This window comes from Gossypium raimondii, chromosome 8 (assembly GCF_025698545.1).
Source record: "Gossypium raimondii isolate GPD5lz chromosome 8, ASM2569854v1, whole genome shotgun sequence".
Classification (NCBI taxonomy): Eukaryota; Viridiplantae; Streptophyta; class Magnoliopsida; order Malvales; family Malvaceae; genus Gossypium; species Gossypium raimondii.
The window spans coordinates 60,271,927-60,296,907 of NC_068572.1; the positions used below are offsets into that span (position 1 = coordinate 60,271,927).

Consider the following 24,981-nt stretch of genomic DNA (forward strand, 5'->3'; position numbering starts at 1 on the left):
CCGATCAACATCGAGAAACACAGAGAAAAATAAAAATAAATATTTTAATTTGATTGGTATTGGCATTATTATTAGTATAGAAGGTCATGAGTTCGAGTTCGTTAAAGCGCATTATCCTCTTATTTAAAGGTTGGGGAAGAACTATAGGTAGTTCTAAAAAAAACTTTTTTTTTTACTAAAATTTCAATAGAAGAAAAGTTGAAATTTCGTGAAAATAAAATTCTTAATATTACATGAAAATAAAAGTTGATTAGAATATAGGTAAACTATACTTAAGGTCACTGAATTATTAGTAAATTTACGTTTTGATCGTTAAGTTTCAAAAATTTATAAAATAGTCATTGAACTATTTGAAAGTTGTTCATTTAAATCACTGAGCTATTAAGTTGTTTTTTTTTTAAGTCCAACTAGCGATGTAACACCCCTTACCCGTATTCAACTCCGGAATAGGGTATGAGGCATTACTAGAACACTTACACATGTAAACGTATTAAACTGAGTTACAAAATTTCATTCAAATTTAAACTCTTCAAATTTTAACATGCTTTTATAATTCTTTATAACATATCCTCAAAATATTATATTCATAACAAATAGGGCCTACGAGACCCGATACTTACTTATGTAATTCAAAGCTCCATTTCCATTTTATTCAATTCACAATATTTCGTGTTCACAATTCAAATTAATTTCTCAATCCAATATATATATTTCAATACCACACTCTCATACTATGAAACTTTATTTTCCCATATGAGCTTAAACCATGATCATCACATATCAAAGACAAATGTTCTTGACATTTCCATGACATAAACCGAATTAATCAATGCAACTCAATGATATAATCATCCATATATCATTATTATCATATATATATATCAAAACTAAATTTCTTATACATTTGGTCAATTGCTTTTCAAAACCGCAATAGTTCCTTCGGTACCAATACGTATTTACCATTCAATTTAACATTTACCGATTATAATCGGGCATATGACCATTATACACAATTATTTCCTACATTTTATTGTCCTCCTCCTCCTCTCCATTCCACATCCTTTATGTGTATATCACATTTAAACAACATTAACTATAATTTCTCTATTCACTAACATGTATATTCAAAGCTGTCTATTCGAGTCATAGTCACTAAATTATTTTTACCCGGAACTACAGAACTCCAAATTAAGATCCGTAAATTTATCCGAAACTAGATTCACATATATTCTTACCATAAAATTTTCATAATTTTTGGTTTAGCCAAATAGTACAGTTTATTCTTTAAAGTTTCCCCTGTTTCACTGTTTGACAGTTCTGACCTCTCTTCACTAAAAATTAATTATCTCACTGTACAGAATTCGGATATAGTTTCCGTTTGTTTCTCATAAAAATAGATTCACTTATAATTCTAAACATATAAACTTTATCCCATAATTATTTTTGTACAATTTTTACAATTTTCCAAAGTCAAAACAGGGATTCCAAACTCATTCTGACTCTGTCTAATTAAACTTCAAATATCTCAAAATATATAACTCTTTTGCTTTTTCTATTTCTTTTATGTGAAAATAGACTCATTAAGCTTCAATTTCATATATTATTCAGCCTCTAATTAAATTTCCACCATTTTGGTGATTTTCAAAGTCACACAACTGTTGCTGTCTAAACTGTTTTGTTGCTAAATGTACTCTTTCATAATTTCACTTTTTCACTTTCAATCACAATTCAATTCAAAATTCACTTTTCCATTTCTAAGTCGATATTCAATTCAGGTTCCACACCTATATTCATTATTCAATTACACTTAGTCAATTTCCGTTGAACACTCGGAATATACATAGATACGTGAGAATTAGCACATAAGTGCCACCGATATGTAGCCGGTTACCATCGATACGTGTCAAGCTACCATCGATACGTGGCCGGCTACCATCGATATGTAGCCGGTTACCATCGATACGTGGTCAAGCTACCACCGATCAATAACATTGGAAATGTCCACGGCCCGCTCACATAAGTCGTCAGTGTCTACAACACATGCTAGATCACCCAAGACCGGGACTCACTGTAACATCAGAACATCGATCTCTAGTGACATGTCACTTGTATCCACTTCTATTCCTAAGTTCAACCGGAATTTACACTTAACACTTTATTTTAAACACTTTATCACTTGAATAATTCATGAACAATTTTCCTTCCACATTCAATATTAATTCACATATCAAATATAATTCACAATTTATAAAAATATAACTATTATTTACACGTAACTTACTTTGATGCAATAATATAAAAATTTAGCAATTTAGTCTTTAATCTTTCCTTTTCTCCGGTCAAGGTCGATTCCACTTCTTTCTTGATCTATAATAACACATTTGACTTATTTAGTACTCACATTTATCAAAACAGTCCTTGACTCAAACTTTGGTAAAATTTTAATTTTGCCCCTAAACTTTACATATTTACACTTTTGCCCCAAAGCTCGTAAATTAAACTTCATCCCTTATTCTTATGTATTATGACATGTTGAACATTTTTCCCTTCTATAGAAACATCAAATTCCAACTCTAACACTTACTTATGAACATTTAGTATTTTTATCGATTATGTCGTTTTACTCGTTTCACTCAAAATCGCTTAGCAAAAGTTGCTTAACATAATTCTAAGCTTCATATTCTATCATGAAACATCAAAATTCACACTTTTCATCTATGGGTAATTGTTTAGACATAAATTCTAGCTCGAATTAATGGTAGAGATAGCTTAAGCAAGTTATCGGGATGCTGAAAATACAAAGAACAAGAAAACGGGCTAGAACGGACTTACCATGAAGCTTGGAAGATGAACAAACCCTAGCCATGGTGTTCCCTTGCTACATACGGCCATGAAGAAAAGAATTGAAGAAGATGATAATTTATTTCATGTTATTTTGTCTTTATTCATTAATTAAGGCATTTTACCAAAATACCCTTAAATAGCTTACTTACTAACCATGTCTATTTTTGTCCATAAATAACCAATGGTCTAATTACCATTTAAGGACCTCCAATTTAAAATTTCATAATAATTAGACACCTCTAACTTGTAGAACTCAACTTTTGCACTTTTTACAATTTAGTCCTTTTGACTAAATTGAGTGCCCAAACGTCGAAATTTTCGAACAAAATTTTTACAAAATAATTCCGTGAAATCGTAGACCATAAAAATATAAGAAAAATAAATTTTTTCCTTGTCAGATTTGTGGTCCCGAAACCACTGTTCCGACTAGGCCCAAAATCGGGTTGTTACAAGCGAGCTCCGAGTGACGATTTGATTATTGATTTGGTGGATCAATACTCATCGACGAGCACGCATTATATCCAAGTTGATGTGACAGATTTTGGTTTGTAAATTCGTGGCGTTCGAGGTTGTTTCATGAAAAACAATAAACTATAGAAAAGAAGAGAATGATAGCTTTCCATTAGTGTATGAGATACAAACAAAGAATGCCATACAACAATAATTCTAACAACCTAGTGACTTAAATGAAAAGTTTCAAATAATTCAATGATCATTTTATAACTTTTTAAAGTTGAGTGACCAAAACGTAAACTTATAATATAATGATTTAATTGCATCATTAATTTGAAGAGGGATTAAATTGCTCTCAACTCTATAATATAAGGATTTCTTGAGTAGTTATTCCATATATATTGATAATATATAATGTTTACCACTACTAAATATGCAAGACATTGGTAGATATCGAAATTGGTGTATTTCGATGTATTGTTTTAAGTTTATAATATTTTAAATATTTTTCATTTATATACACAAATATAAATATAGCTCAATTACATACATATAAATATATTTATTATACGCAAATATAAAATATAAAATTGTTGATTAAGTTTAATAACTTAATTAAACTATTATATTTTATTTTTAAATGTAATTATAAAAAATCAAAATAGTTAAATTAAAATCTTCTATCAATCCGTACGAACCAGTATGTATTGATACAAGTCAATATTGACCGAGCAATCATAACACATTAAAATTTTGACTACTTCATATCGATTTAAGAAACATTATAATTTAAACAAAATTATTAATGAAGTGTAACTTCATAGATGATAAAGTTCGACCACATGATCTTTTACATAAAAACATTTTGTCACACTGAATTAAAAAACTCATGCAACCTTCAGGGGCGAAGCTAGAATAATTTTTTAGGGGGGACCGAATGAAATTTTAATTTTTTATAGCCTATGTCTTTATAATTTTTAAAAGATTACATCGAATTTTTATAATTTTACGGAGACTAAAATACAATTTTATTTTTATTAATTTAAAATTTTTAAAAAATTAAAAGACTTAAATGATAAATTTTCATTTCAGGGGCGCCGGCCCATGCCAGCCCCCTATAATCTCCTCCGGCAATCTTCGAAAGATAATATGAGACAGAGGGTGAGTTTGGATGGACAAATGGGTGCAGTGCGGTGCGTTTAGCTTACTTTTTGTCTCACGCTACAGTATCGCTACAGTATCTAATCTCACTGCCACCGCTGTTTTTACACTAATCGCAGGTAAACGCACCGCCCATCCAAACTCACCCAAAATTTGTGATGATATTCGTCTCCATCGCATTCAGACTTGACCAGCGCCTTGTCCAGCCATTAAATGTCACTTTTAACAATACCCTCCATTCACATTCACCAATTTTTTTTATACCACACATGCAACATGTGACTTGAATTTAAAAATAATAAAGAAAAATATCTTCTAAATTTTTGGTGAAATGAATATGATGTTAAACTCTAACTACTTAATTTATTGAAGTTGGTGAAAGACCTTAGCTTTCAACTATTTGGGTCAACTCAATCCTCTACTCTTTTTTTTTTAATTGTAAAAATGCTAACCACATATAAATTCAAAGATATTTCTAGAAAAAATATTTATAAAAATAATTACAAATAAATAAAGTTTTAATTGAGATGATAAAATCGAGACATTAAGAACTATTATGATGCTTAAAGTTTAAATTCCGTCACGTGTATGTTTTATTTAAATTTTATATAAAAATATAAAAGACAAAAAAATATGGTAACGATGTTTGCTATTTTATAAAAAATCAGTTTTGATAATTTTTGATTAAATTGAGACCCATTTGATGATTAATACAAACTTAGTCGAATACTTAAAAATAGTATAATAATTTTAATATGTCGATGATGTTTTGGTTTAGTTGTATGGTTATCGTTTTTGGGAATATTGAGAATTTTGAATTTTATTTTATGTAAATCACGTTTAAATTTTCTATCCATATTCATCTCGGTTTAAGTCTTTTCATTTGTAAATTATGTTTCTAGATATTTCAACTATATTTTATGGGTTAAATTTTACTATTAGTTTTATATTTTGATTCAGTTATTTTTAATCTCTTTATATTTTTATTTTTAAAATTACAGATTTACCAAACGGTAGCCGTAAATTTGTTAAGTTAAGCTATGCTATTTTTAAAATTTAACAGTAAACACATTAACATATGTGTAATGCCATGTTAAATTGCTATTTTCGCATAGTTTACACATAGTACAAGATTAATAGCGAATTTAACCAATCACGTTTTAGATTAGGATTGAAATTTTAAAATTAAAAATTGAAAAAGTAAATTTGATGAAATAAAGTATAGAAACTAAGAAAATGACTGATAATAGAATTTAATCTATTTTATAATTAAATATAGGAAATAAAAAAGTTGGGACAGAAGTGGAAAAAGACCATCTACAAATCTCAATTTGCCCCTAAATAAATTTGTCCTTTCCCAATTTATTTATCTATTTTTAAAAATGAAATCCCAAAAAGATCTCAACTTAAAAAAAGATATTGTGTTCCAAATAATGTTCCCACTTGTCCAAAATTCCAAATTACTCTCACAAGAATTAGTGTTTTTTTTGTGAACATGTGAAGCCATCATACATTTACTACAATCATGATATGTTTGAACATAATTAATAAATATTATTTTTATTTGCATTTAAAAAATACCAAGATCGATTCTGGGCAGAGGAGGGCCCTTCGATGGTGGAGTTTACTGTTGCCGTCGACAGGTGGTGGGTGGATCCACCGGATTAGTTCTCAGAAACTGGTTGTCTCATGGCGGTAAGTTTCTACTGATTTTGTCCTGCTTCGCGTTTTGATTCTCCCATGATGATGGCTCACTGATAAATTTTCTAGACCAGCGGTATGTTTGGATGAACGATTGGGTGCGGTGCGGTGCGTTTAATTTACTTTTTGTTTCACGCTACAGTATCGCTATATTATCTAATCTCACTGCCACCGCTATTTTTACACTAACCGTAGGTAAACGCACGAGGCTTTTTGATTTCTGTTTAGGGGCTCTGGTATAAAGAGTGTTTGGTTTGCTTTTCTTTATTTTCTGTCAACGTTCCGTTTGCTGGTATGTATTTTCTTATTTTTCTTTTCTCTATTTGGTCAATTTATGAATGTACTCTTTTATATTAAATGAAAGCCATCTTTTGTCAAAGATTTTTTTTTAAATAATTTATGAATATACTATTTACATTTGACATATCAAACTCAAATAAAATATCTAGAAAATATATAATTTAAAAAAAATCTAAAAGAATTCAAAAAAGAATATAAAATAATTTAAGAGTTAAATTTGTTATTCTACCAAGTAGAATCACGTGTCATAAACATTAAATGTCGTGATTAATAATCTTTATTACTCACATTCGAAATTGATAGGGATTAAATTGTTCCGATTTTCTTTCGAGAGGGATCAATTTCCTCAATATTGAAATTGAGAGAGATCAGAAAGAGCTTTTGACCTTTTTTATTTTATGATTTTTTTGCAATATAATTAATCAAGTTGATTTATCATTACATTTTTAACAAAATATATTTTTAATTTATTTAATTAATGCAAAACAATATTATTCAAACTACTTCCTTTCTTATCCGATCCATGCACGGGTTGATTGTATGTATTAATAAAATTATAGATTAATTTTAATTTAATACTAGAAATATAAAATTTAAACGGATTGGTGAAAGTAAAACATAGAAAAATATTTATTAAAATGAATAAATTAAAATATTATTATTTATATAATTGTTGTGGTAATTTATATAGATTTTAACTATTGACAAAAAATATTTTAAAAGTTAAAAATGTTGATTTTTTATAAAAATAATAAATATGCTAAAATATTAAAATTTTGAAAAATAGAAAACATGTTTTCTAAAATTTTGGGTAAAAATTCAAACATTATATTAAATTTGGATATAATATATATATATATATTGAAAAAAATTAAAATGTTAAAAATACATTAAAGTTTGAAAAGAAAACCTTCAAATACTCTGTAATTTTATATCGTTTTTCTTCCAATTTTATATCCTATTTTCATATGATTTTAGAATTATTAATAATTAAAAATAAAATTTTGAAATTTTTTATAATTTTTGAATTTGTTAAGTTTTTTTATATTATATTAATCTCATTTGTAAAAATTAAATTATTATATAGTTTGTTTGAAAATTTTTCATTTTACTAATAAAATAAAATTTATCTATTTATTTATACTATGATAAATTAATTTGCATTGTTTCATGAGTTATCTTAACAATAAATTATTTAAAACTTTTAATCAAATGAAAATAATAAAATAAAATATTTAAATTATACCCTTAGTCCTTATATTCTTGAACTTTTAAAATTTAATCATATTTCTTTTACTTTTTGAAATTTAATCTCTCTACTTATCGAATTTGAAAGCTAAAATGTAATTGATAATTCTATTAACTAATTTCCTTTAAATTTGAATGTGTTACATTATAATTTTCAAAATTCTAGCTTTAAAATACTAAAGCCTAGTTGATAATACATATTTAAATTTAATAGAAATTATATAATAGCGTTTCCGATTGCACTTTATTTTTAAATCAGCTCTAAAAATAAAAAAATCTAAAATATAATGTAAAATATTTAAAATAAATAAATAATTATTAAAGATAATTAAGCATAATTTCAAATCTAGTTCTCAACGTTTATATATTTTGTCAATTTGAATATTAATATTTTTAGCTAAATTTAATTATTAACTTAAAAAAGTCAAATCATTTATAAAAATAGAAATATTGAATTAAATGTTAATCTTTTAACGATGTCGGTGTTGTAATCCGTGTAGCAATCCATGTGCACTTTATGCTAACTTGATATTATTTATTTTATATGCCATATCAATAAATAACTTGAATATTATAAAATATTAAAAAATATAAAAATATAAAAGTTCATTAAAATTCAAAAATAGTACAAAGTACATGTAGATTGCCACGCGATTGTCATGTTTAAAAATTAACATTTTATTTAGTATTTCCAGTTAAAAATTAATTCGACTCTTTTTAAAATATTGATGGTTTGACTCTTATTTAAAGGTTGAGTACAAAATTTAGCTTAAAAAAAGAATAAGGGGCAAATTGATGCAAAATATAAATATCAAGGGTTAAATTTATCATTACTCCGGTATAATTATATTTATTTTTTATATTTTAAAAATTAATTTATTATTATTTTAAAAAATAGAAATCAATGGATTAGATAAATTTTCCTTATTTAATTTTTACATTTAAAGAAGGACTGGGGCCAAGTTGGTTTTGTTGGTAGTTGCGGTTTTTTCTCTGTGATTAGTACCTGCTGCCTTTGCCTTGTTCTTTCTTTGCTGTTCCCCTTTCAATGCCATGTTCTTCTTTCTCTCTCTAAAACCCCAACTTTCTCTCTCTACCCTTTTTCACTCCCCCTTCTTTTTCTCTCTTCTTTTCCTTTCCCATTCTTTGTCTTAGCCCCCTTTTTTTTGGGTTTTTTTCAGCTGATCTTTGTCCATGGATTTTGATTAGCTTTTCTGTTGATTTTCTGGGAAAAAAGGTTTGATCTCTTTTGGGTAGTTTATGGAGGAAATTATCAGCACCTTTCTCAATTCTTTTTTAATAATTAGTAAATTGACAAATTTATGAGTTTTTTTTTGGTTTTAAATTATTTGTTTTCTGATTAAGATAGGAAAAAAAACCCAAATTTAAGATTCCTTTTTTCTTCTCCTTTTTTGCAAATTATAAAGTTTTTCAGTCATCAATCTTTATTTGTTTCTTTTTATCTTTTGGCCGATTCTGAGATTTTTTTTTTGTTTTGTTTTTTATTGGGAAAAACCACTTTATGAGATTGAATTTGTTGATTGATGTGATCATTTAGATTGAAACAAGAAAAAGGGTATCTGGAAATTGTAGTATAAGATCATTATTTTAGTGATTTGAAGGGGAAAAAAAACTCAAACAGGGTATGTTTATTTAGCTGTGATTTCAATAGGGTTTGCTTTAAGATTTAGAATTTTAAGGTGTTTGAAGAACAAATTCAAGGTATACTATCAATCATTGAATTGAAAAAAAAAAGTATGTAACAGAAATTGAACATTAGCTAGAAAAATAAGAAAAGGGGGTGTTTGTTTGAACAATTAGTGACGGATCCATCAAAAGAAACAGGGGTTATTACTGTGTGGCTGGTCTGGATTGCATATTAAGCATTATCAGGGCCCTCAGAATGGGGTCCTGCTTTTCTGCTGAAAGCAGGAGCCCTCTCCCTGGTTCGCCTCTATCTCCACATTTGGCGAACATGAAGAAGAGGAACTCGAGGAAGAGACTCGGTTCTCGAGGCTCTTCCTTCGAATACCGTAAGGACGAAGCGTTGCATAGGATTCCAGGGAGGTTTTTCTTGAATGGGTCCACTGATGTTGCTTCACTCTTTACTCAACAGGGCAAGAAAGGAACCAACCAAGATGCCATGATTGTTTGGGAGGTATAGCTCATTGTTTTAATCCCATTTTTGCATTAAGATCTTGTTTAGAAATGAACATTTGATTTATATGGTTGGTTTTATGTATGATGTTTCCTTATCTATATAGCTTTAAAATCAAGCAATTTTATCTTATATCTCTTCTTGTATGAATGAACTACTTGCCAACCCCATGGTGTTGGTATCTTTTAATGTTTTAACTTGGTTTTTTTGCATTAAAAATCTTGTTTAGCAATGATCGTTTGGTATATATGGTTATGTATGATGTTTACTTGTATATATAGCTTTGAAATCAAGCAATTTTATCTTATAATTGTTCTTATATGAATGAACTGCTTGCTATCCCCATGATGTTGTAATATAATTTGTTGGTATCCTTTAATGTTTTAACTTGTTTTTCTTAATTAAAATCTTTGTTCCTATCAAGCAATGGTCATTTGATATATGGTTGGCTTTGTGTATGATGTTTCCTCCTGTATATAGCTTTGGAAGCAAGCAATTATATATCTTATAATATAATTTGTTGGTATTTTTTAATATTTAACTTGTTTCTATCAAAACAATGGCCATTTGATAAATATTTGACTTTATGTGTGATGTTTTCTTGTATGGCTTTGAAAGCAAGCAATTGATCTTTATACTTGTTCTTGGAGTTATAATACAAAATTGTTGATATCTTTTAATGTTAATTTATGATTCCTCTTTTTTCTTTTAATTTGTTTATGTAGTCTTTTAGGTTCTTTGTTGGTTTTGCGACACTTTTGTCTTTATTTTAATGATGGAAATCTCGTGTGAGAGAGAGGAAGAACCAAGGGTGAAGCCAGAAAATTGCTTTAAGGGGGGCAGAGATGAATGCAAATTTATCATTGTACTAACTTGTAATCTTTATATTTTGAAGGGGCTACAAGGTATAAATTTACCATTATAATGTTCCGTTTCTCATTTACCAATGGCTGTTGTTTCCCAGAATTTCGGTTCGAGAACAGATACGGTATTCTGTGGTATTTTTGACGGGCACGGTCCGTACGGTCATTTGGTAGCAAAGAGGGTGAGAGACCATCTTCCGTTAAAGCTGAGTGCTCATTGGGAAGCTAATGTATCCAGTGAGGATGTTTTTAGAGACTTCAGTTTAGGAAGCATGACCTCTGAAAATATGTCTCTTTTATCAGTAGACAAGGAATCTAGGCCTTCCATAGATTTTCTGGAATCAGAAAAGCACCCCGATATCTTCGAGACCCTTAAAGAGTCTTTTCTTAAGGCTTTCAAAGCGATGGACAGGGAACTTAGGGTGCACCCAAGTATTGATAGCTTCTGCAGTGGGACAACGGCTGTAACTTTAGTCAAGCAGGTATGGAGCTGCAACTTTTAAAAGCTTTATTCGGAAAATCATGTTACGATGTGTTTTGAAGTTAAATCATAATTGTCTTGGCTTTTTGTATAGGGTCCATATCTTGTCATTGGAAATCTTGGGGACTCCAGAGCTGTGTTGGGTACGAGGGACAAAAACAATATGCTTACTGCAGTTCAGTTAACTGTCGATCTCAAACCGAATCTTCCCGGTATGTTTTTCGAGTTAGTTATATGTAAGTGCACGCTATTAGCAACTGCATTCGTGTTTCATATTATATAAAACCAATAGCGATTCTCTTTTTGGAACTTTTGCGTATCTGCACGTGTAATAGAATTGTGTCATGCTCTCCATAGCATTTCTCATGCCAACGCATCTTGTATAACTTGTAATGTCAAGCTCGTGCTGAATATTCTTTTTTTTACCTCTTTACAGCGGAAGCAGAGAGGATTCGAAGATGTAAAGGTCGTGTATTTGCTCTTCGTGATGAACCTGAGGTTACCCGAGTTTGGCTACCAAACAATGATTCACCTGGCCTTGCCATGGCTCGGGCTTTCGGAGATTTTTGCCTAAAGGATTTTGGCCTGATCTCGGTGCCCGAAATAACTTTTCGGCACTTAACGGAAAATGACGAATTTGTTGTCTTGGCTACAGATGGGGTAACAAGAATTCTTTTTCAAGATTTCAAATGTCATTCGGTCCGTGTCTTGATTTCTAATGGTTCACTTCAATATTTTGCAGATATGGGATGTCCTTTCAAATGAAGAAGCAGTGGAGATTATAGGATCTGCCCCAGCTCGTTCCTCTGCGGCTCGAGCATTAGTTGAGGTAGCAATCCGAGCTTGGAGATATAAATACCCAACTTCAAAAGTCGATGATTGTGCTGTTGTTTGCCTCTTCCTCGATTCTAATTCGAACCATTTGTCGACCGCTTCTAACGGCAATACCGAAGTGCAGCCAACTTCGAAGGACCAACTCGACAATGACATCGAGGAAAACAATAATCTCGATGTATTGACCCCTCTCAACCAGTCCGGGATCACCAGAACAGAAGAAGAAACATCCCTAGAAGGGAACGAAGATCCCTCAAAGCTGGAGGATATGAATTCGGACATGGGAATAAATTGGTCTGCCCTCGAAGGGGTGTCTCGTGTCAATACGCTCGTTAATCTCCCGAGGTTTATTCCGGAAAAGGAGAAGGCTGGGAAGTAAAAAGGTACCTTGCTTTTCCCTTGGATTAAAATTTTTGTAACTTTTTTTTTCCATGCATTTTAGTGTGGGTAGAATTGGAAATTTTTGTAAATCCAGCTCTATCTTATATTTTATCTTTTCCCCCTTAATTTTTATTATTTTTATCATTTCAAGGTTCATGTGTGATTTGTTGGTAACTTCATATGCTGGTAATAAATTTGTTGACAATGAAAGCTTCTTTAGGGTTTAAATTGAGATGATATTCCATCCTGTTCTTTTGTTTTTTGCTTTATTTTTTGAGGGTTTAAATGTGCCACAAGTCCTTCCTATTTCGTGGAATTTAGTCATTTTACATTCACATTTCAAAATTCAGGTTAAGCTATGAAACTACAAAGTCATTTTTTAATTGCATGATTATAAAGTGAGGTTTTTTTTAATTTAAAAATGTTACAACAATAAATTTAATAAAAAAATTAACAATGTTAACTGTCAGACTTAAATTTTAAATTTTAAAAGTTAAAAAATAAATTTCATAAATTTTAAAAGTTAAAAAATAAATTTCATAAATAAAAGTAGAGGGACTGAATTTTTATTTAAACTGTTTTTAGCTTTTGACATCTTTTTAATTTTGAAACTATAAGAGGATGGTTAATCTTTGAGATTCTATAATAATGATCAAATTTCAGTTTTGGTCCTTATGCTGCACTTTAATTTGTTCTTTAATTGTTTTTATAATACCATTAGTTAATGTATTGTCAACGAATTTAAACTGCTTTAAATTTAACTCAAAATAATTGACTAATCAGCGATCAAACTCTTACTCAAATAATCTTAATTCGGTTAAAATATGGGTCTACAAAGTTTGAAGAATTTACCAAATTACCTTGGGCTCCTAATTAAAAATTGTGTTCTAAATTAACTTGATTAAAGCAGAGAGTAAAAAGTAAATGATCCCCAATGATATTATTTCATTGATTTTAATTAGAAAAATGGGGGGAAAGAAGTGCTATCTTTTCTTCAATTTCATCCTCATATTGGTTTATCATCCAACCATCGGCTATAAAAGTCTAATGCTTCCATTGGCTTGTATTCCGGCACTGTATGCCCTGCTCCCTGCACATTTAACACCCTTCCTTTCACATCTCATTTTTCCAAATGAATTTAAATTCAGTAAAATATTTCCGAACCTTGATGGTTAGAAAGGTAATGTCATGGTCATATCCTTGCATGTACCTGCAGGACATAAAACAATAGACAATGTTTAGCTCCTTGGTGAATACAAATATTAATTTTATCAAGGGATTAAAAAGGAAATTGTACCATTTCATCAAGGGACTAAAAAGCTATATATGTATAAATGTAGATTAAAAGAGAAATTACCCAGAAACTTGGCCATTAGACATCCATGATCTCCATGGAATAATAGTCTTATATCCGAGTGACCTGGTCCAGGCTTGGGTTCCAGTGTATGGCACACACATATCATGGTCTCCACTGCGATTAAAACTTAAAGGGTTAATGCACTATTGGGCCCTTAAATTATACTTTCTTCTTCATTTTGGTACCTAAACTATCATTTTTGTATCCTTATCCTTTTACTCAAAAAATTATTGATCTCCAAGGCAAAAGTGATAGTTCAAGAACTAAAGTGGGCAAAACCGGATATGGTTTAATAGTGAAATACCTGTAAATGAGTGCTCGATAACCTTGGAGTGTTAGGGTTTTATGGTACGGAATCATACTCCCAGCATCATGGTAATAGCTTATTCTATCGGTACATAACTCCCAAGTCCCAGATACAGTTTCCTGTAATGAGTATCGATGGTGAAATGAATCGAATTCGCAAATTTAAGATTGTATTTTTACATTACGGCCGTAATTTAAATCCTTAATAGCTTACCGGTTGGGCATGAATAGCTTGCCTAACTTTTGCATCATTCAACCATAGCGTCGCAACTTCATCATTCTACAAATACGAAAAGAAAGTATCACTATATATCATAAATAATGACTAATTAATCCAATGATATAACTTACGAAACAGGGGACATCGCGGCTGTTCGTTTGCGCTAGTTCAGGCCATAAAGGGACGATACCATCCTTAACCGGTGCTCGAAACGGCCAAGCACGACCGAAAATCCGAGTCCTCACCGGAAGAGGCTTCGATGTAGCCCCTAATTGTTGGAAGCTAACTGGCAAGCTTTTGTTTCCTTTTGAGCCTAGTTGTGAAGTAGGATCATGGTAGCAAGGTTCAAGGATGTCATAAATGTTTAGGTCGGAAATTGCCTGAAAAGTGTTGCATACTTAAATTTTCAACGATGCGACATCATTTGATAGTAAACTTTTGAAAAAACAAATACAACTTAAAATTGGTATATATTCCTAACCTCGTAAACTTTTTCTATATTTTCGTCACAAATCTTAGAAGGGTTTGAATAATTTTTCCCACAACTAGATTCAACTCCCTGCAAATAGTTATTATGCATCGTATCAGTGTTAAATTATTCGCAATAGACTTAGATTATTCATCATAATATTAATCGATAATAAATTTTTTTTTAACTCAAATATAAAATCGATAATAGAATTATATATTATCAGTACATCAAATATAACTTTTGGTACCTGAAAAATATCATCTGAAATAAGGGCCATCCCATGTGTAAAGGGGACTAGAGCATTGCCATCAAAAACAGGGTCACAGACCCCATTTCCCACCATGTAACCCTGCATTTACAAATTCCTATTTTAAAGCCTTTTTTTTTGTTAAAAAAAGTTGTAATTTGATAGAATTATTGCAATATATACCTTGAAATTTATTGTGGGCTTTGCACCAACTTTGATCCCTAAAACCACAAGGTAAATTATTATCATACTAATCAAGGTTTAATATTGCCGTACATGGACTATCCCTAGTGGCATAAAGTGCAGATAATATTTGCAGGAGTCTAAATAAAATTTTCAAAAAAAAAATTAAGGATTTAATTAAAATTTGGACGGTTTAGTTAAAATTTTGAGAGGATTAATGAGAATTTTTAAAAATGTTGGAGGGTCTAATTAAAACTTTTGGAAGGTTTAATTAGAATATTTAAAAATTTCGAGGGGAGCTAATTAAAATTTTCAAAAATTTTGAAAGGTGTAATGAAAATTTTCCAAAATTTTGGAGGGACCAAGGTTAGTTTTGAGTCCATTGATGTTCCACCCTTGACTATCACCAAAAAGGAGATTACCTTTCACTACTTCGGAAGAAAGAGTGGGCACATAGATTCCGGCATAAGACTCTCCGGCAATATAGAAGGGATTGCTAACAAACTCCGGATAGAGACCAAACCACTGTATGAAAATTTTAATTCCTCGATAATTAATCACCATACGTTAAGGATTCAAATAACGGTTGCAGCAGGATGATAAAATCGGATTTAAGTACCTTGAGGAGGAAGGCATGTGTATCGGTTGCGGTTTTATGGTCTCCGGTTATGTACTCGCTTATATTCCAAGAATAAGAGAACCCGACACCGGCCGGTGAGTCTAGGTAAATAATATTTGAGACCTGAAAAAAATGGTAAAAATATAGTTAACAAAAGATTAAAAATACTAAGATTTAGTACTTTGGTTTAAAGGGGTGTGCATGTAGTGATTGAACCTTAGACCAACTGTACGGATTGAGATGTAATGTGGGAAGGCTTCCTTTCGGGCTTCCCTCTTGAAAATTAAAAGGACCTGCAATGAAAATATCCCCTTTTTTATGAGTATGAAAGAAAATTATTATAGTAAATTTAAAAAAATCACACATATTAAACCAATAAAGAAATTATAATCTATATTATTTGGACTTTTCACTTCTTTTTTTCTTATGTATTTGTCTGTTTAATATATATTCAAACATGGTTATTGTCCTTTAAAAAAATTCGTATATATATACATGTGATATTTACCGACTCTATTAACTTGTAGTTTATATGAAGTTTCTTATCAGGGTTTAAGTATTCAGGGAATAAGTGATAAGTCTTTATTTGGATAACTCTTTTTGGACTCAGCGTATGCATGTGTGGTATGAATAAAACTGATCATGGGTTGGGTCATCTACCCAAACCCGAAGGTTCGTTTGCACAAAAATAAGGCCTATTTTCTAAACGAGCTAGACCTTGAGCAAATTCTTTTTAATCATATACAAGTATGTCCTGAGTATTAACTCTCTAATTGTATTGTACCAAAAAACAAGATTTATAGATTATCTAACATATACCCTTTATTCAGTAGGTGTTAATATTAATAATTTAACTCATTTTCATACAAAACCACGAGCCCAATAATAATTAAATAAATAATAAAAATTAATTCAACCTTTAAATTTTTTTATTTTAATTTCTCGTTTTTTTAATCGATTTCAAATGATTCACTCGGAAATCAATTCAAATATTTTGATGTCCAGTTAAAATATTTTCATAATAAATACATATATTCATATTCAACACCCTTGTCTCGGCTGCGAATCGAATTAATTGCGAGATGATATAGCTTGATTGATGGGTTCATATAATTCTTTTAGAAACTGAGGAATTAATGGCGTATGATACATAGCTTTCTATACATATAAAAGAACAGCAAAAAGCTAGCTGTCCTAATTTGATAAAATTATAGAAAACTATTTTACGACAGATCGAAAGCAACCAATTTTTGCATCACTGTGAACTGAAAACCACACACATCTGCTTATCTACATATAGATTTGTGGTTATTTATTTTCTTTCAATATATATATATATATATATATATATATACAATATTTTCTAGCCTTAATTTATGCAATAATTAGATTTTTTAAAAAAAAGAAAAAGAAAAGAAGAAGACTTAATTAGCTACTTGTAACAAAGACCAGTACCACATATTAATGGTACAAATTATCTCATGAAATATCTGAGAATTATAATTTTGTCTTTATTACAAAATATCTACATTAAAAGACAGTTTAGTATATAAATATAAATATAAATATTGTGAAGTCAGCCCTTGCATTTTTCCGATTTATGAAAATGATTCCTACATTCTTTTGGGGGTTAAGATAAGAAAAGGATGTTTTTGAAATGTTTTTGTTTCTTTAAATTATTCCAAAATTATGTTTTCGTAAATTTAATTTTTAGATTTTAAATTTTTTATTAAATTTGACATTTTCAATCTTAATTTAATTAAAAAGGTTAATAGTATATTAAGAATAAAAAAGCAACATATTTATATTTAGTCTTTATCTTAAAAAATATGTACGTAATTATGGTCTTCTGTAACATTCATACATGTATGAAGAGTAAATTCGATTCATTTAAAACGCATCAAGTCGAAAATATAAGTTAAAAAAAAAAAGAGAAAGAAAGGAGTGGGGGCTAAAGGAAAGTACCATGTTCATAAACAAATCCATCAAAGCTAGAACAACCTGGTCCACCATTTAGCCACAACACAACTGGATCCTTCCCTGGGTTTCTTTCTGAAACTACAAGGTAATAGAAGAGATTCTTCTCCCCTATTCTCACATATCTACAAACACCTTACGATCATTATTTTACGATTTTAATTCTCGCCGTCGGTGATTAACCGCTGTAAAACAGTAAATAAGAGATGAAACGAAGGGGGGGGGGGACGTTACCCAGAATAGTGTTTGGATGGAAAATCACCATTGAAACCAGGTAGGTGAGTTATAAGAGAATCATTTGGAGCCGCTTCAATGAATGTACTAAAAAGCAATAACATGCAAAATGAAATGAAAGAATACATGTTTTTATCCATGGCTACTAGGCCTTTGTGTGCTATAGAGCTATATGAACATAAATATATACACTAGAAAATATAAAGAGAACAGAGAGAAATTATGGGGATTGATTTTGATAGGGAAAAATAAAATTAAAGAAAAATAGAAAGAAGAAGAAAATGGGAGTAAATGAATTCAATGATGGGTACAAAAGGAGCTTTTAATTTATTATTATATTAAAATGGGAAAAGTCAAGAAATTGGTAAACATAAAAAGCAAAAAGTAAAGGTTGGCAGTTGAGACAATAGAGGATTAAAATAAAATAAAATAACAATCTTTTAAATTTTGGATTTAATAAAACTGTGGATTGAGTATTAAATCAATTTGTATCGTCGTTGTTGTAAGTTCGATAAGTATAACGTTTTTCAATTTAATTAAAAATTTTAAAATAATATATTTAATTTTTAAAGATATTTCAGTGAGAAAGTTTAACATATTTTAAATATTATTTTATATTAATTAATTATTATAACTAAATCATATATTTAAGTGTTTTATTGAGTTGGTGTCATCCTAATCGAGAATTTACCAAAAGTTCATTTTAAGGGTAATTTTGTCTTTTCATATAAAATAACATTACATTTTTTTAGAATAAATAAAATTAGAAATTTGTCAATTTGTTTATATACAAACATCATGTATTAAAAAAGGTTTAATTTGTCCCAAGTCTTTGTAGCTTTTAGACTATGAATTGGCTTTAAAATTTTATTTTCTTAAATAAATAAAAATAATTAAATTTTATAGGTCGTATGAAACATCCCTAAATTATGATCCTTATTTTAAACTAGTCCTTAAACTTTTAAACATTATAATTACATCATTAAAATACCAGTGTTATATCAATAAGATCTTTTGTTATTAAAATATTTAATTTAATCTTTAAATGTACATAAGATTTTGTGTGGCATAATTTAAAATGAAAATTTTAAAGAAAAATAAATATTGTGAAAATTTTATACAAACTGTCGTTCATTTTTTTATTATTTTCGTTAAAATTTTCGTTTTGAATTATGTTACATGAGTTTTTATGTGTCATTTAATAGTTATAGTAATGGTTTAAATAATGAAATGACTTAATTAATATAATATATTTAAGGATGTAATTAAAACATTTTAAAATTTAAAGACCAATTTAAAATAAATATCATAATTTAAGAATACCTAATAAATTAACTCATTTTAAAAATTTAAAAGTCTAAATAAAAATTCACAAAAGTCCTTAAATAGATTTAATTGTAGGTTTAAATAAAATGTTTTGAAAAAAGGACAAAAAGAGAATCAGAAATAGCAGTGGGTAAAATTAATGAAGAGGCAATGAAAGGCTAATGATGAGTGTACAGTGGGGGACGTGAATTTCAAGGTGGGTTCTTCTTTTGTTTTTCTTCTTCGGATTTTTCTTCTTCTTTTTTTTTTTTCGATACTTTTTAAGGAAAATTATTTTGTGGGTAATTCTAAAATATTCTTATTTTTATTTGGGCGTTTTACTTTTTTTAATTTACTCACTTCAATTAAGATAATTATTTGAATTAATCATTATTATAAAATTTCATTAATTTATTTAATGAATTACTGATGTAGCTTTTTTTTAAATTTTGATTAAAGCTAGGGACTTATCTATAAGTAGTTCAAAATACTTTTTTTTGTTTTTATTTGCAATAGAAGACTAAAGTTTGTAAGCTTTTTTTTGTTCTTCTGTTTGTTTCCTAATAAAAGTAAAAAAAAAAAGAAAAATGAGGACAATTTTGACTCTTTTAAAACAATCCAACCCCACTCTCACGAACAACATCTAGTAAACGAGACCATTGTTACTCGTATTAGTATTAAACACGTAGGAAACAAAAATTAAAATATTAAAACTTCAATTTTTCTTTGATTAATATTTTAACAATAAAAAAGAAAAGAAAAGAAAAAGTCTCTCAATTTATCTTCAACTCTGTCAATTTCCTTTTAAATTTCAAATTAAAAAAAAAAAAGAGTTGAGAATGTGGTTGGAGATCATCTAAATCATTTACCAATTGTTTAGGTTCTTCTTCTATGGCGGCAATGACGTCTCGAAATCTCTGATTATGGTAAAATTGTTGATTTTGGTGGAGCTTGTTGCTGAAACATTTGATTGTGTAAAAATCACTAGATTGATGAGCTTATTACCAATGGCTAAGAAGAACCCCATGGCAGACAACAAGGCTAGAACAAGACGTGATGAGGATGTCAAGTTGAGGTTGAGAGTGGGGTTGGGTTGGGTTGTTTTAAAAGAGTCAAAACTATCCTCATTTTTCTCTTTTACTTTTCTCAGGAAGCAAACAAGAAAAATTTTCTCAGGAAGCAAACAAGAAAAAGAAAAAAAGAAAACTTGCAAACTTTATTCCTATGTTGCAAATAAAACCAAAAAAAATATTTTAGACTAATTATAGAGAGATCCCCAGCTTTAGTCGAAAGTAAAAAAAAATGCCATGTTAGCAATCCGTTAATGGATTAACGAAATTTTTAACGGCAGTGACAAATTCGAACAATTATCTTAATTGTTAGTCAAAAGTAAAAAAATATCATGTCAGCAATCCATTAATGGACTAACGGAATTTTTAACGATAGTGACCAATTCAGAGTGACTAAGTTGACAAAAGAATTTAGAGTGATCAAAATAAGAACAACGCTATTTTAGAGTGATTTACAGTGTAATTTATCTTACTTTTTATTGGATTTTTTAAAGAAGACTGTTTTTAATTTTTAAATTTTACTACAAATGTTTTTTTTTCTTTTTAAATTTATCATGGTTATCGGTATTTTACCATATCGGTCTATATGGTTAGTTACATACCATTTTGGCTTTAAAATTACTTAAAACGTTATTAAATAATTGCCATAATTACTTAATACCCTTAAAGGAAAAAAAAGTTTCTTTTTTAAGTAAGTGGGTTCAAAATCTATCAAGTAGTTCGGATTCTGTCATCCCTAAGAAAAAAATGCCACATTTAAAAAAATTGGAGCCAAATTGAAAAGAAAGTCAAAAGATTGGAGGGCCAAACATAATTTACCGTATTTTTAAATATCAATTCTAAGGACCAAAATAAATATTTGAAGAATTTAGGGAGCCGAACATAATTGATGATGCAGATATTTTTTTAAAACTTTTTTTTCTTAATTTCTTGATTTTTAAAAACATTAAAATACATGTGTGCAAATGGTCAACTCCAAAGGTCTATTCAAATTTTCCATCTAAAAAGAACAATTTCACTAAGTTTTAAGATTAAAGAGATAACTATTAAAGACTAAATTTATCATTATATTTCTAATTTGACGCGACCTTTTTGAATCTATAGTCATTAATTTTTTGTATAGTTAGATAAAGATTAAATATTTCTTTAGATGTAAAAAACAAAAAAAACCCTTATTCCAATGCAAAAATGGCTAAAGTAAAATACACATTTAAAAACAAATGTTAAGTCAAACTAAAACATATTGACCTTAAAACTTCAAATACACATTTCAAAGGTCAAAAGTCTATAAATAATCATTGAATTTCACAAAAAAATTCATTTTCCTAAATTTTGTCCACACAAAGAAATACTAAGAATATGCTTACATTTTTTTATAAGGGTTTTTCCGAATATACATTTAAAAAAAAGAAATAAAAATTCTGAGTATTGGTGTATAAAATTACAAATTTACAATAATTATAAGTAGAAGTATGAAAATATATATAATGAAGAAATTAGTTTGGGTATTAAAGGGTTGTCCTTAGAAACTGTACAACAAAGTAGAGGACTGCCAGAAACAATGCAATTTGGTATACATCTCTTTGGAATCCATCGTCCCTTTGAAAGAACTGCTCACACATTATCACACAAATTATGTCAGACACAAATACAACATCTTCTTCACTAAATGTTCAAATATTTTTGAAATTGGATCGATGATCCAACTCAACAGACCATCGGTTTTTGATCTGATCAGTTGAAAAATCAATTATCTTTTAAGTATTTGGATGGGTTAGAGCAGTTGGTTTTAAGGAATTGGGTTGGGCTGGTTGGGCTTTTTTCGAGTGGGGTCATTAATTTGGGTTACGTAAGAAAACCGGTTCAAACCAGTTCACTGGTAGCTGTTGAACCCCCAGTTCTAAGTAGTTTGCTATAAAACCAGTCTAATCCCTTTATTTCGGCTGGTGTATTGGTCAAGATCCAACCGGCTAGTCCGATCTGATTTAGACTACATTGAATAAAACTTCACAGTCAAAAGTGTCGAGTATGATGATGTGTCTGAGAAGGGTAAGTTCCAAATTTTACGTATTTTCGGATATTTGGAGAAACATACCCTATAATTCATGTATGATATGTGTCCAACATAGTTGCCGAGCATAGGTACTTTAAAAAGAATGAAGTGTCCGTATAAATATAGATTAAAACTCATCGAGGTAGCTGCTCAATCAAGCCTCATGAGGCTGTTGAGGCCAAACAATGAGGATCGAGTCAACAGCCGGTGTTATTTCGACTCTTCATTTCCATAAAGTACTCATGCCCGGCACCTTTGTATGATACGTTTCATTCATAAGAGTGACACTATGATTCTCCGAATCTATTGAAAAAGTTAAAAATCTGACACTCACCCTTCTACATAGGTGGTGAAAGGAGGTTGCATTTACTGCAATAACTTAACTCACCTTAGTTGGGTCACCGGAAGGGTCCGGGTAAACCTCCGTGTTCTCTTGCTTAGTTGAAAAACGAGTCGACAAGTCTTTGGCTCCATCAGCTAAGTCCTTTGCCGCTTCGACGGTGGCAAAGAGACGACGGGATGTCCAAAAAAATGCCTGAGCAATGATCGATGAAGATGATAAATCCCACAGCTCTTCATGTTCAATCACCTGCCCACTAATTTGATTCAAAGTGAACTGCGAATTAACTCTAATTATCAAATCACCGCCTATGCCAGCAACGAAAGACTTCGGTTTTCCTTGTATTGTCCATTTGATGTTAAGTACGCTCGTCGATAGCATCACCATTTCTTGCACTCTCTGTAGTAATACGAGCAACAAAATATCAGTAATTGAAAACCGATAGTATGTTAGGACACATAAAAGTTTACGAACCACAGTTGGATTTTCTAAAGCACCGGTTATCCAAAGTGGTCTCTTATACTTCTCACGGCCAGTGAAACTTCGGACTGGATCCTGCATTACAACGGTGTCATTAGAATTCCATGAAACGTAAATGTTTGAACACGACAAGGAGAACAAAACCGAGCTTTAAAGAACCTTGTATTTGACAGAAACAGCGTATGTTCCGAGCGCACGGTTCCCTTCTCGGAGCTCTAGGATGTCACGTACGAGTTGTCTTGCCGTTGATTCGACTAAGGGACTACTAATGCATTCGAACTCGTTGCAAAGCTCGCCAAAGTCCATCCCATCAACAATCTTATCGCTTTCCAATCTCTCATTGGTAGGATCAGTAGTAGACACTTCAGTCCTGCTAGTTTCATTTGTAACTGCAAGACATTGGAAATAATCAATTCATGTTTTTTGTACTACATAAAACACCTTGAATTGTTCAATTTGACACCTAAATTTTTTTTGTCTCAATTTGGCACCTCAGTTTTTTCAGTTTGATACTTATGTTTTTTTCTTTATCCAAATTAAGTACTTGAGTTTGGCTTCAATGTTCAATTTGATACCTAAGCATGTTTCTTTGTCCCAATTAAGTATCTATGTTCTTTTTGTTACAGCACACTGTCAAAAATTCATCGGGGCAAATGATGCCGTTTGTTCTGGGTGCCAAATTGAACATTGAATCCAAATTCAGGTACCAACTTGAACATTGAAGATAAACTTAGTACCAGATGGTATATTAACCCTTTCAATAAAAAAGTAAGACTAAACATTGTTTAAGACACGGAGTATACAGTAATACATAAGCAGTAAAACATACATATTTCATGAAAAATCCGAGTAATATAAAAGAATCGAAGAAGACCGCAGAACAAAGTGGATTCTAGATTAAAATAAATAAATAAAACACAGACCTCTGAGTAGAAAAGGGTGGTGATGATGATGAGGATGGTGAAAAGTGAAAAGGGTTTTGGGAATCCGGAGGTGGGGATTGCGGCGGGAACCGGCGGAGGCAGAGGCGGTGGGCGGGAGAGCGGAGGAAAGGGAAGCAGAACTCATATCTGTGTCTTCTTCTCATTCTGTTTCAAGAATGAGTGGCTTCGGGGGCTTCAATATTTTTTTCGATTCCTTTTTTTTTTTTTTCGATTTTGTGATTTTTTTCAGTTTTTTTTTAATCTGCGGATAAGGTGCGATGAAAATTGTCTGTCGTTTTGAGTTCAGACACGTCTACCAACCAATGCTACTTCCCCATTCTTCATTTTCTAGTTATATTAATTAGACATACTACTTCCAAGTATACCCGGGTCGGTTCTTAACAAAATTATAAACCCGTTTGATAGGTTGGGTGGACCTTAAATTTTTATCAAAATCCAATTTAGATTATAGATGTTAAACTAGAGTTAGGGCTCGGTTTATATTAAAATTATTTTATTTTTATATAAAAATTAAAAAAATATAATACATTAAAAATATTAAAATAAATATTTTCCAACAAATTGAAAAGAAATTTAAAAATTTATATTTAAAGAACATTAAAATAAACAAACAAATACAATATCCAAACAATAACAACAACAATAAAACAGTAGCAAAACAACATTTTTTTTTTACAAATTTGGGCCTGGGCTAAAAACTCATACCTGAGGCTCGGCTCATTATCTCAACGGGTTTTATTTTTGGGCCTA

General features: G+C 30.1%; 3 protein-coding genes and 2 long non-coding RNA genes across 5 annotated transcripts; 2 read left to right on the forward strand and 3 right to left on the reverse strand.

Annotated features, from left to right (window-relative positions):
- Positions 1-2,184: 2,184 nt before the first annotated feature.
- Positions 2,185-2,966, reverse strand: LOC128043142 (uncharacterized). Its single transcript, XR_008198928.1, has 2 exons — positions 2,833-2,966; positions 2,185-2,367 (listed from the first exon to the last, which is right to left on the reverse strand). It is a non-coding gene; the product is annotated as an uncharacterized LOC128043142 (long non-coding RNA).
- A 2,889-nt stretch (positions 2,967-5,855) lies between these two features.
- Positions 5,856-6,538, forward strand: LOC128032058 (uncharacterized). The gene is made up of 2 exons (XR_008188179.1): positions 5,856-6,153; positions 6,229-6,538. It is a non-coding gene; the product is annotated as an uncharacterized LOC128032058 (long non-coding RNA).
- A 2,144-nt stretch (positions 6,539-8,682) lies between these two features.
- LOC105792725 (probable protein phosphatase 2C 33) lies at positions 8,683-12,671 on the forward strand. Its single transcript, XM_012621465.2, has 5 exons — positions 8,683-9,865; positions 10,830-11,210; positions 11,304-11,421; positions 11,646-11,869; positions 11,952-12,671. The coding sequence occupies exons 1-5, from the start codon at positions 9,611-9,613 to the stop codon at positions 12,420-12,422; spliced, it is 1,449 nt and encodes a 482-aa protein (XP_012476919.1). The 5' UTR covers positions 8,683-9,610; the 3' UTR covers positions 12,423-12,671.
- Positions 12,672-13,195: 524 nt separating this feature from the next.
- Positions 13,196-18,320, reverse strand: LOC105792726 (serine carboxypeptidase 1). Its single transcript, XM_012621466.2, has 14 exons — positions 18,040-18,320; positions 17,794-17,930; positions 16,045-16,121; positions 15,829-15,951; positions 15,632-15,734; positions 15,210-15,247; positions 15,027-15,128; positions 14,789-14,866; positions 14,439-14,687; positions 14,302-14,367; positions 14,086-14,207; positions 13,782-13,895; positions 13,589-13,634; positions 13,196-13,514 (listed from the first exon to the last, which is right to left on the reverse strand). Exons 1-14 carry the CDS (start codon positions 18,177-18,179, stop codon positions 13,431-13,433), a joined length of 1,479 nt encoding a protein of 492 aa, XP_012476920.1. The 5' UTR covers positions 18,180-18,320; the 3' UTR covers positions 13,196-13,430.
- Positions 18,321-21,763: 3,443 nt separating this feature from the next.
- LOC105792728 (uncharacterized) lies at positions 21,764-24,523 on the reverse strand. The gene is made up of 5 exons (XM_012621468.2): positions 24,211-24,523; positions 23,447-23,676; positions 23,282-23,362; positions 22,856-23,206; positions 21,764-22,024 (listed from the first exon to the last, which is right to left on the reverse strand). Exons 1-5 carry the CDS (start codon positions 24,353-24,355, stop codon positions 21,923-21,925), a joined length of 909 nt encoding a protein of 302 aa, XP_012476922.1. The 5' UTR covers positions 24,356-24,523; the 3' UTR covers positions 21,764-21,922.
- Between the last annotated feature and the right edge of the window lie 458 nt (positions 24,524-24,981).

Bases quoted from the DNA above. Each gene is read 5' to 3' on its own strand.
- LOC105792725 (XM_012621465.2), top strand. From the start codon at position 9,611: ATGGGGTCCTGCTTTTCTGCTGAAAGCAGGAGCCCTCTCCCTGGTTCG. The intron at 9,866-10,829 runs GTATAGCTCATT...GTTGTTTCCCAG, and splicing joins ATGCCATGATTGTTTGGGAG to AATTTCGGTTCGAGAACAGA. The intron at 11,870-11,951 runs GTAACAAGAATT...AATATTTTGCAG, and splicing joins TTGTCTTGGCTACAGATGGG to ATATGGGATGTCCTTTCAAA.
- LOC105792726 (XM_012621466.2), bottom strand. From the start codon at position 18,179: ATGGATAAAAACATGTATTCTTTCATTTCATTTTGCATGTTATTGCTT. The intron at 15,129-15,209 runs GTATATATTGCA...TTGTAAATGCAG, and splicing joins AGCCCACAATAAATTTCAAG to GGTTACATGGTGGGAAATGG. The intron at 13,635-13,781 runs GTAATTTCTCTT...TATGTCCTGCAG, and splicing joins TCTAATGGCCAAGTTTCTGG to GTACATGCAAGGATATGACC.
- LOC105792728 (XM_012621468.2), bottom strand. From the start codon at position 24,355: ATGAGTTCTGCTTCCCTTTCCTCCGCTCTCCCGCCCACCGCCTCTGCC. The intron at 23,677-24,210 runs GTCTGTGTTTTA...AATGTCTTGCAG, and splicing joins CCACCCTTTTCTACTCAGAG to TTACAAATGAAACTAGCAGG. The intron at 23,363-23,446 runs GTTCTTTAAAGC...GTTGTAATGCAG, and splicing joins CTGTTTCTGTCAAATACAAG to GATCCAGTCCGAAGTTTCAC.